The following is a 12,031-nucleotide window of genomic DNA, read 5'->3' on the forward strand; positions in this document are numbered from 1 at the left end:
ATAAGACCCTCTTCTTGTTGTACTTGATTACAAAAAAACATCAATGTAGCCATGAAAACCATGAAAACTGGCAAATGTTTTGCCAATGTAGTAATTTTTTAACAAAACTTTTTAATAAAATTTACTGAAATCACATTTCTTACATATGACATGTGAACATGTTTCATAAGATGCCATAACCATGATACATTCTGTTCATACAGAACAGATTTTCTATAAAGCTAAAAAACAGCTTGAATCAGTCATACATTAGGATGAAGTAGGCAAATTGATGTAAATTGCTTACAGTTAGTTTCCATACACTGTTATCTATTAAAATTGTTTCAAATGACTAACATTTCAGTTTTTAATAGACAATAAACACTGTCAACATGGAAGTAAAAGGTTGGTGTAACTTCTAATTTGGTTTAATTCTCCACTGGAGAAAACTTCAATTGTGAACTTTGTTAAGTAAACCATGTTGAGGTTTGCACCTACTAAAGTAAAAAACTGAATGACAACACAATCAGACTCAAGACGACTTATGTGAAAGCATTCTTTAAAGCATGAATTAAAATGTTAAATCTGATTTGCAGTTTTATACAACATTTTAAACTTATGCAATATTTGATACTTTTTGGCAATCAAAGCACTCATTAATATTTATGCATGCATGCACAATTTGTATCACCAAATTTCCTAAATGCTCATCTGTTGGAATTGAACAAAACTATTTACAATGATAATTAACTGCTGCCAATCTAAAGCAATGCTGAAACAAATAAATAAATATGAGGCTTTTACATTCATTTTATTAATTGTTCAATTTCTGGCTGATTTTGCAAAACAGCACAGTAAAACCACGGTCTGGACTTAAGATACTTTGGAGATAAACAGCTTTAAAATTGAATAGATGGATAAAACAAAATCAAGAGAGTTCTAAAATGTGGGCTGTGCATTTTACACAGGTAACTGTCCATTGGTATACACATTAATCATTTTATTAAGAACAACTGTCACAAATATCATACAGTGTTGAAGGAAATACAGCATTACAATAAAGTCATGAAAGCTATTCAAGAATGAAAGATAAATGGTTTAACATTATTATTTTACCCATTGAAGAACATAATTCATGTATGGGTCAAAAGGGCCCCAAGCCTTCCATTACAAGCCATTTTAGAGGAACGGATTTACCCAGGAGAAAACTGGAATCCTACAGAGACAAAGGGAGAGCATGTAAAGCACACATACAGTGACCTGGTCCAGAACATGAAACTACAGTAGGTCTGTGGAACTGTGAGGCAGCTGGATAATCAGTGCAAAAATATTTCAGAGTTGTTTTGTTTTTTTTAAATAAAAGGCCACTTTGTAAATGCGATAATGAATGTCTCAACTTAGGCATAAACTTAACTTAAAATAATATTAAATTTATTAATACATTTTGACAGTCATGCATATTAGAAAATGCAAGTCATGCATTTGTTATGACTAAATTGCTATGTTCAGCTGGATGCACCAAAAATAATTTTAAATCTCTTTTTGTTTTTTAAAATGGTTAGGAATGTTTTACAATGCAAACATATAATAAACAGTACGTACAAATAAATTAAAAGTTTTTCAATATGTTAAAATTTTATAAAAAACTATCAAGAAAGGCAGTCCTTTCCTACAAGGATTTCTCATGTGTTACTTTATGCCAGATGAATCTACACCATATTGCACAGTAAGTCTGAATAAAAAATGATTTTTTACATGAGTGGCACAGATATTTAAAAATAACTTTAAAAAAATTTATATAAATTTGTTTTTATACAAATATTTTTATCAAAATAAATTAAAAAATATAACCAGACTCTCACAGCAACACTGACAGAAAACCCCACAGTGGAAGAATATTTAAAGCAGTAATCTATTTAAAATGAATGTAACATGTACAAAATTACAAATAAACTGCATATTCAAATACATTAGGATCTACAATGTACACACAGAAAAAATAAAAAAGAAACAAAAAATGAAAAAATAAAGAAAAGAATCTTTATTTACATGTGAAATCTTAAGGTAATAAATCACATTATATTTCACAGAACACTTACTGAAGAAGTTTGATTAATGATAACATTAAAATAACCCTCTTAATTCATTCCGCCACATGCACACAAACTCAACTGACATTACTAGTATGATTTAGAAGAAAGCTTTGCTTAAAGAGCAACTGAGAACACAGACTAAGAGGGAATAAGACTTGGTTCGGCCAAACTAGCAAATATAACAAACACACAGGGCCACAACAAATAATAGATGGACAAAAGTGTGGTGGAAAATTAAGCAATATCAAGGTGGTACTAAAACTTTAAGAACTGAAAGAGTTATTTTCATAAAAATGCAAATTAAAAGTTTTCCATAAGAGGATAAATGTTTTGTTCTTGATTCTGCACATTGTCATTATCTGTTCTGGACACATTTTCCATGTACTGACATTGGTATTCTTTGGTTGGTTTTCCACTTACATTCCATAAATGAATATGTTAGGTGTATGCGAATGAGACCTGTGATGGACAGATGTCCTGTTTACGCTTAGTCCCTGCCTTGAGTTTAGTGTTGCTGGGATTTACTCTAGTTCTTCGCTACCCTGAGAATGATTAATCAGGTTGTAGAATATTATGTAATCAAAATAATACCAGTCAGACAAAAATAAAATAATTAACACTGATCATAAAAACTCTGACAAAGCAACACTAAGTACGGTGAATCACAAACCTCCTTCCACACAAAGTATGCTCTTCTCCACTTTCCCTTTGATTATGTCATTTTACACGTGTTGAACAATTAAGCTTTACTTAGATTTGTCACTTTCTGACCTGTATTAAACATTGGGCATACCAGTAACTGACACAAACATGACTCAAGAGCTCTCTCATGCAAACTGCATTTGGTAGGACAGAGGAATTCACAAATGTCAGTGTCGCTCAAATGCTCTTGAAGCCTCTTGCAATACTGTGAAGCACCTTGATTATTCACCACAGAATCATATGTAATAAAGGTGTCTCTTATTAGTAAGAAAAATTTAAAAATGCAAATTTCAGACATTGATGTTTTAATAGTTCCACGTTTTTCCTATCCCCAATTGAATAAATATACAATACTGAAATGGAAAAAAGAAATTAACAAACATGGATAGATCCCTTTTCTAAATGTCCAAAATGTGAAATATCACTGATAGAATGTGATCTCTCTAAATTTTAAAAACAATACAATAAATTCAAGAAATGAAAAGTATGAACTACATCATACCTGCTAATTCCTTACATCTTTATATCACTAACCAGCATTGTCCTTTGTTGATGTTTGAATCCAAAATATCACAAATAAATTATGATATTAAAGTAAATAATTTCTCTAAAATCAATTTAAATAACAAAATTTATTTGGAAAAACACAACTATGTTCTTTAGGTGTATATTGTACAAGAACAATCAAGCAATAAATGTGTTTTGTATTAGTTATTTAAAAGTATGTACATTTTCAATGTTTAAAGTAAATAGGTCTGACAGCAGCACCGTGATCTTAACCTCACCCATGAATATATTCAGAGAAGGGATAAAAAAGAAATCGATTAGTACATAAATAATAAAAAAATTGCATGCACAGCTTGTTTTAATAACAACTAATATACTTGATGAAAAAAACTTTTTTTGTTGTTGTTACAAAACCACTAAATTCTGTAACAAACAAATGTTGATTAATGAAACCTTAAAGGTAACTTCTTTTGTTTAAGATCCTCAATGAAGAGTTCTCTTCATGTTGTGATTGGCAAATAACTAACACATGATCAGCTGTTCATTTCTACAGTAGATTTCAGATTTTTAACCAGTGCCAAGAAGTCCGGGTTAAAAACAGTCTCCATTTGGCCTTCTGTAGATCCGTAATTTTCATGGTGAAAATCCATGGTTGACCTTTGACTACACTTCGCAGTCCTTACATCATTCAGTTCAGTTAGTCCAATTCTTCACTTTCTAAAAAATGGCATAAAGAATTTAAGAATACAATACATAAAAAACTCAAAAATATCATTGCCCCCCTATGACTCTGTACCACTTGTGCACTATAATATTCAAAGGTACCCAAAAACAATAATCAATTAACAGGAAACAAACATTAAATGTACTTAATAATTAGGAAAATGATACTTTACATATTATCAATCTCTCTTTTACTGACCCTGCTTAATTCATTTTAGACTCAGAAAAGCTCGAAAAAATGGCAAAAAATTGGGTACAAGGCAGGAACCATTCAAGGATGGAGTGCCAGTACATTGCAACACATGCTAGGTCAATTTAGAGTTGTCAATATATCTAAACTGGGATATCAAGAGAAAAAAATTCAAATATGACATAGGCAGTGACCACACCAGAATTCAGTACCTGTGAGATAGCAGGGCTGACAACTGTACCACTGCGTCATTAATGAGCATATTGTGATATTTACATATGAAGGTAAACTTAATTTTGTCCTCCTGATGTTCAAACAATTTAGCAGTCTTATTGCTAAGAAATACTATGCTTAAAACAAACAGAGTAAGTTGAGTTTTTACCATCCACATTACAAAATTAGTAATTACAGCGAGATTAAACACAAAACAAACAGCAAAGTTAAAACTAGGAAACAGTTTTGACTTAATAAAACATATCAACATTACAGATAACAAGTTTACATATACAATAATTGTATTTGATTAAGCTGTCAAAATGTAAATTACCTCCTAAATGTGTATATTAAATACTATGCCCAATGGTTTGGTTTTACCACATTTATATGTACCTGAGTGGTGCCAAGAGCTGCATCGCTCTATGTAACTACTGTTTTTAAATAACTGATTACTAAAGTAAGGGAAAGGGCATATATAGCTAACATTGGACAACTGTGTTTATGTATTGGGGAATTTTGTCAGAGATCTGTCTGGTATAATCAACAGTGTACTAGAGAATACATGTGGCAGTTTCAAAATATGCACAAAAGTATTTGCTCATACTTCTTTCATTCAGAAACATGAAGAATAAGCTGTAATCAATAGTCAAAAGATCTCTGTGTACTGTGACCCTAACTGCTTTAAAAGAAATAAAAAGCTTCATTTGGATACAGCATATGTATATGTACTGTACATGTATAGGCACATTGGGTGGAATGGGGTAATGCCCTCCAGAACTAAAAATATCACTAAACGGTATGGGTGAGACTATGGAGAGAGATTCTCAAAAGCTCAAAGTCTTCCAGGTCAAAAGAAGGCAACAAAAACACGGTTGCAGGCTAGGACAGCAAGACTGCTAGAAGAGCAGGAACCAGGGTGGCATTGAAGAGTTGTGGTAGGGAGAAGGATGCCCTTGAGACATTGACTTTCTAAAGTTATTGAAGGCTCTGATTTGAGAGGATTCAGGCAGGATTTCTTGAGGTATCTAGTACAGAATGAATATTACAAAAGTATGACCACTCCTGACCCAGTATGTGATTCTGGGGCTTCCTTCTAAATTACTCGTCAACAAATTTTAATGTAGCCTTGAGTGCTCAGGTTAACTAGGCTTAGACTTAGGAGATGGTTTGGCACAAGGTCCCCAACTATATAAGACAACAGTCAGGGATGTCAGGGAGAAAGGAAGAGAGATAGGAGGTAATTTTGTGAGTGCTTGAGGTAAGCACGTGAGCCACCCATCCATCAAAGTCAATCACCAAAACCAAAACACTAAATGAAAACCATAGTTAAAAGAAACAAAGCAACAGTCTCAACATCATATTGGAAAACAATACTTAATTTAGATTCATGTTTCTTGTTAATTCTTTTGTTTTTAAACCAATAGCTGCACAACAAGTGGCTAGGCGTTGAATTGTTATATAGATGAAAAGCGATGACACAAAGTGACACATAAGCTTGGTGACACTTGACCAGCAAGGCGTAGTAAAGGTAATTAACGTAGATGTGGCCATAAACAGAATGACACACTGAAAGCTGACAATAACACACAAAGTGGTCTTAACTTACTAATAATAAATCGAACAAATGTAAAGAAATACACATGCATAAATTCCAAAAAACGTAGCAATCAAACCATTCAGGTCACAAACCTTGATTTATAAGACATTGGAATGAATCACTATAAAAACAATGAGTATTCATGGCACATGGACTTATGTTTCTGGGTTTATCTAAGAAGTCAGGTTTTTCTTTCTTACCTTAATATATAAATATATATATATATAAAAAAATCAGAAAATATGTTTACTAAATGTTGCTGCTTTTACTGAAATAAACCTTGTGTATCATGAGCAATACCACTGTTGATTTAACTGTAAGGTAGAAGAAATAATAAAATGACAGTTAGGCATTCATAATGTTCCTGCAGTTATGAAAGTGGGCTCCTCTGGTGATGTCTCCTTATCTAAAAATATTTAAAAATGAAGTAAGAGAAATCAGAGTTTACAAAAGGTTTGAAGTATTATTTTAAGAACTAAATTCTATGTAATATCATGCTAGTTGAGGATAACATATTAACAGAAACATAATTCTGCATGGTTCATCTGCCACCAAAGTAGATTTCATTTCTAAATTCAATGTTGCCAATGGCCAGGGCTGGAATACAAACTCAGGACACTTCAACTGAGCTAACCGCTGCACTTCCAATCAGGCTAGGATGGTATCTATCAGCAGATGTTGTTTCGTCATATACTCTATAATTTTCATAAACCAGTTGTTTCTGTTTTGGAGAACTCCTATAAATTGAATTGTTTTCTACATATAAATATCTTGTTTTAATCAGTATTATCATGATATTTCACAAGGAACTTTAAAATATGCCTAAATACATTTCTTGAGTAATTTCTGATTTCTGATCGAACTGAGCCATGGCAAGAGAGCTACTCAAAGTCAAAACCAAACATCTACCAGAGCCAATCACCAAAACCAAAACACTAAATCAAAACGATAGTGAACAGAAAAAAAACAATAACAATAATCCTTTACATGTACATAGTGCTTTAATCATTACTCAAAGCACTCTCAAGAACAGCCTCTACATCAACTTGGATAACAGTAGTAAACGAAGATTCATGTTTGTTGTTAATTCTCTTGTTTTTGACCTAACATTGGAATAACAAACAGGTAAGTGTTGTCTTATTAAATAGATAAAGAGCGATGACACAAACTGCCACCTAAGTTCTGTGACACTTGAGCAGTAAGGCATAGTAAGGGTAATGAACATGGCTGTGACAATATAGAGAGTAAAGGTGACCAGAACACACAAGGTGGTCTTATCAGAGTAACAAAAAAACAAACAAACATGAAGAAATACAAATGGAAAAATTGAAATAATCGCAGCGCTCAAAGTCTTGAAGGCTAAATCCTTGATTTTAATGTACAAAATCAATGTAATCAATATAAACATAATGAGTATTCATAGTCCATGCACTTATATTTCTTTGTTTAGCTAAGAAGTCAGCTGTTCTTACTTACCTTAAAATAAATAAATAAATATATATATATATATATATATATATTATATATATATATATATATATCCATATATATCAGAAAATGTGGTTTATTAAATGCTGAATTTACTGAAATAAACCTTGAGCATCGTGAACAATGCCACTATTGGTTAAATTGTAAAGTAGAGAAAAAGACTAGGAATTGATAATGTACCTTCAGTCGTGTTAAAGGGATTCCCTGGATCTTTGTTCTCAATCTAAAAATATATAAAAACAAAGTAAGAGAAGAAAGAGTTTTGAAAACGTCTGAAGCAGAATTTTAAGAACTAAATACAAAGTAATATCATGCTAGTTGAGGAAAACATAAAAAAGAGAAACACAATTCTGCACGGTGTATCTGCCTCCAATGTGGCTTTCATTTCTAAATTCTACTTAGCCAATGGCCAGGCATGGAATACCAACTCAGGACACTTTGACTGAGGTAACCGCTGCAAATCCATACGGGCCAGTATGGTATCTATCAGTAGAATTCCTTTTTTAATATACTCTAATTTTCATGAAGCAGTTGTTTGTGATTTGGGGGAACCCTATACCCTGAGTTGTGTGCTACATATAAATATCTTGATTTTAACAGAATTATCATTATATTTCGCAAGGAAACTTAAAACATATGTAAATTCATTAATTGAGTAATTTCTGAACTGAGTCATGGCCAGTGAGGTAGCCAGAATGAAAAGGAAACATCTATCACAGCCAATCACCAAAAACAAACACTAAATCAAAACCATAGTTAAAAGAAAGAAAGCAACAGTCTCAACATCAGCTTGGATAACCATATAGAGAATGACACACTGTAAAGTTAACCATAACACACAAAGTGATCTTAACCTATTAACAATAAGACAAACAAACATGAAGAAACACAAATGTAAAATTTAAAAAATAGCAATCAATCTCTTGAGGTCTAAAACCGTGATTTATACCATGTTGGAATTACAATAAAAACAATGAGTATTCATAGCATATGCACTTGTGTTTATGTGTTTAGTTAAGAAGTCAGAATTTTATTTCTTACCTGATAATAAAAATATATATATATAAAAAAACTCAGAAAATGTGTTTACTAAATGCTGCTGCTTTTTACTGAAATAAACCACGTGTAACACGACCAACATCACTGTCAGAGAAATAATAAAAGGAGAGTGAGGCATTCATAATGTACCTGCAGTTGTGCTAGAGGGCTTCTCTTGTGGTGTCTCGTTTCCTAAAATTATATAAAAATGAAGTAAGAGAAATCAGAGTTTACAAAAGTTTTGAAGTATTATTTTAAGAACTGAAAGCTAGATAAAATCATGCTAGTTGAGGATAATATACATAACAGAAATATAATTCTGCATTTTTCATCTGCCACCAAAGTGGATTTCATTTCTAAATTCAATGTTGCCAATGACCAAGTATGCAACACAAACTCAGGAGATTTCAACTGAGCTAACCGCTGCACTTCCAATAAGGCCATTATGGTATCTATCAGCAGACTTTGTTTCTTCCTATACTCTAATTTTCATAAAGCAGTTGTTTCTGATTTGAGGAAATCCTATAAAATGGCATTGTCTGCTGTATTTAAATATCTTGTTTTTATCAGCATTATCATGATATTTCACAAGGAAATTTAAAACATACCTAAATTAATTTCTTGAGTAATTTCTGATCTAATTGAGTCTTGGCTAGAGAGCTAGTCAAAGTCAAAACCAAACATCTATCAGAGCCAATCACCAAACCTAAAACACTAAATCAAAATGATAGTGAACAGAAACAAAAATAATAATCCTTTACTTGTATATAATGCTTTAATCACTACTCAAAGTGCCCTCATGAACAGCCTCAACATCAATTTGGATAACACTACTAAACAAAGATTCATGTTTGTTGCTAATTCTCTTGTTGTTGACCTAAGAGTTGAATAACAAACGGGTATGTGTTGTCTTCTTAAACAAATGAACAGCGATGACACAAAGTGCCACCTAAGTTTTGTGACTCGTGAGCAGCAAGGCGCAGTAAGAGTAATGAACATGGCTGTGACAATATAGAGAGTAGATGTGACCAGAACACACAAAGTGGTCTTATCAGAGTAACAATAAAACAAACAAATGTGAAGAAATACAAATGGTAAAACTCAAAAAATTTTAGCGCTCAACGTCTTTAAGGCTAAACCCTTGATTTATAACACATTGTAATAAATATAAAAATAATGAGTATTCATAGTACATGGACTTGTATTTCTTTGTTTAGCTAAGAAGTCAGTTGTTCTTACTTACCTTAAAATAAATAAATAAATAAATAAATAAAATATATATATATATATATATATATATATATATATATATATATATATATATATATATATACTGTATATCAGAAAATGTGGTTTATTAAATGCTGAATGGGGCGGCACGGTGGCGCAGTGGGTAGCGCTGCTGCCTCGCAGTTGGGAGACCTGGGGACCTGGGTTCACTTCCTGGGTCCTCCCTGTGTGGAGTTTGCATGTTCTCCCCGTGTCTGCGTGGGTTTCCTCCGGGCGCTCCGGTTTCCTCCCACAGTCCAAAGACATGCAGGTTAGGTGGATTGGCGATTCTAAATTGGCCCTAGTGTGTGCTTGGTGTGTGGGTGTGTTTGTGTGTGTCCTGCAGTGGGTTGGCACCCTGCCGGGGATTGGTTCCTGCCTTGTGCCCTGTGTTGGCTGGGATTGGCTCCAGCAGACCCCCGTGACCCTGTGTTCGGATTCAGCGGGTTGGAAAATGGATGGATGGATAAATGCTGAATTCACTGAAATAAACCTTGTGCATCATGAACAATGCCACTATTGGATTAATTGTAAAGTAGAGGGAAAAATAAAAAGACTAGGGATAGATAATGTACCTTCAGTCGTGTCAAAGGGATTCCCTGGATCTTTCTTCTCATCTAAAAATATATAAAAACAAAGTAAGAGAAGAAAGATTTTTGAAAACGTCTGATGAAGAATTTTAAGAACTGAATACTAAGTAATATCATGCTAGTTGAGAAAAACATAAAAAAGAGAAACACAATTCTGCACGGTGTATCTGCCATCAAACTAGATTTCATTTCTAAATTCTACTTAGCTGGTGGCCAGGCATGGAATACCAACTCAGGACACTTTGACTGTGGTAACTGCTGCACATCCATACAGGCCAGTGTGGTATCTATCAGCAGAATTCCTTTTTTAATATACTCTAATTTTCATAAAGCAGTTGTTTGTGATTTGGGGGAACCCTATACCCTGAATTGTGTGCTACATATAAATATCTTGATTTTAACAGAATTATCATTATATTTTGCAAGGAAACTTAAAACATATGTAAATTCATTTATTGAGTAATTTCTGAACTGAGTCATGGCCAGTGAGGTAGCCAGAATGAAAAGGAAACATCTATCACAGCCAATCACCAAAACCAAACACTAAATCAAAATCATAGTTCAAAGAAAGAAAGCAACAGTCTCAACATTAACTTGGATAACAGCACTTGTTTAAGGTTAATTTTTGTTGTTAATTGTTTTGTTTTTGATCCAACAGTTAGCTAACTAATGGCTTGGCGTTGTCTTGTTAAAGAGATGAAGAACGATGACACAAAGTGCCACAAAAGCTCAGTGCCACTTGACCAGCAAACATAATAAGTGTAATTAACATAGATGTAACCATATAGAGAATGACACATTGTAAAGTTAACCATAACACACAAAGTGATCTTAACCTATTAACAATAAAACAAACAAACATGAAAAAATACAAATGTAAAATTCTAAAAACAGCAATCAATCTATTGAGATCTAAAACCTTGATTTATAACATGTTGGAATTACAATATAAACAACGAGTATTCATAGCATATGCATTTGTGTTTCTGTGTTTAGTTAAGAAGTCAGGTTTTTCTTTCTTACCTGATAACAAAAAAAAAAAATATATATATATATATATATATATATATATATATATATATATATATATATATATATATATATAAACAAATCACCACGTGTTTAGTAAATGATGCTGCCTTTACTGAAATAAACTTTGTAAATCATGACCAATACTTCTGTTGGTTTAATTGTAAGGTAGAAGAAAAAATAAAGGGAGAGCTGGGCATACATAATGTACCTGCAGTTATGTTAGATTGTTCCTCTGGTGCTGCCTCCTTATCTAAAAATATTTAAAAATGAAGTAAGAGAAAATAGAGTTTACAAAAGGTTTGAAGTATTATTTGAAGAACTGAATGCCAGGTAATATCAGGCACCTTAAGGATAACATAAATAACAGAAACATAATTCTGCATGGTTCATCTGCCACCAAACTGGATTTCATTTCTAAATTCTACTTAGCCAATGGCCAGGCATGGAAAACCAACTCAGGACACTTTGACTGTGGTAACGACTGCAAATCCATACGGGCCAGTATGGTATCTATCAGAATAAATAATTCCTTTTAAAATATACTCCAATTTTCATAAAGCAGTTATTTGTGATATGAGGGAACCATATAACTTGAATTTTGTGCAAC

General features: G+C 32.7%; 1 protein-coding gene across 50 annotated transcripts in view; it reads right to left on the reverse strand.

Moving 5' to 3' along the window:
• Nucleotides 1-962: 962 nt before the first annotated feature.
• LOC114650835 (uncharacterized protein DDB_G0286299-like) overlaps nucleotides 963-12,031 on the reverse strand; it is a 121,429-nt gene continuing 110,360 nt past the window's right edge. For 45 of the 50 annotated variants that reach the window (XM_051925684.1, XM_051925700.1, XM_051925699.1 and 42 more), the window contains 5 exons: nucleotides 11,633-11,674; nucleotides 10,378-10,419; nucleotides 8,684-8,725; nucleotides 7,676-7,718; nucleotides 963-3,998 (listed from right to left, as the gene is read on the reverse strand). In XM_051925684.1, coding sequence (XP_051781644.1) covers nucleotides 7,714-7,718; nucleotides 8,684-8,725; nucleotides 10,378-10,419; nucleotides 11,633-11,674 — 131 coding nt within the window. In that variant the 3' untranslated portion in view covers nucleotides 963-3,998; nucleotides 7,676-7,713. The remainder of the gene's footprint in view (nucleotides 3,999-7,675; nucleotides 7,719-8,683; nucleotides 8,726-10,377; nucleotides 10,420-11,632; nucleotides 11,675-12,031) is intronic. The other 5 variants (XM_051925686.1, XM_051925683.1, XM_051925701.1 and 2 more) reach the window with 3 other exon arrangements.

The sequence above is a fragment of the Erpetoichthys calabaricus genome, chromosome 4, assembly GCF_900747795.2.
Source record: "Erpetoichthys calabaricus chromosome 4, fErpCal1.3, whole genome shotgun sequence".
Classification (NCBI taxonomy): domain Eukaryota; kingdom Metazoa; phylum Chordata; class Cladistia; order Polypteriformes; family Polypteridae; genus Erpetoichthys; species Erpetoichthys calabaricus.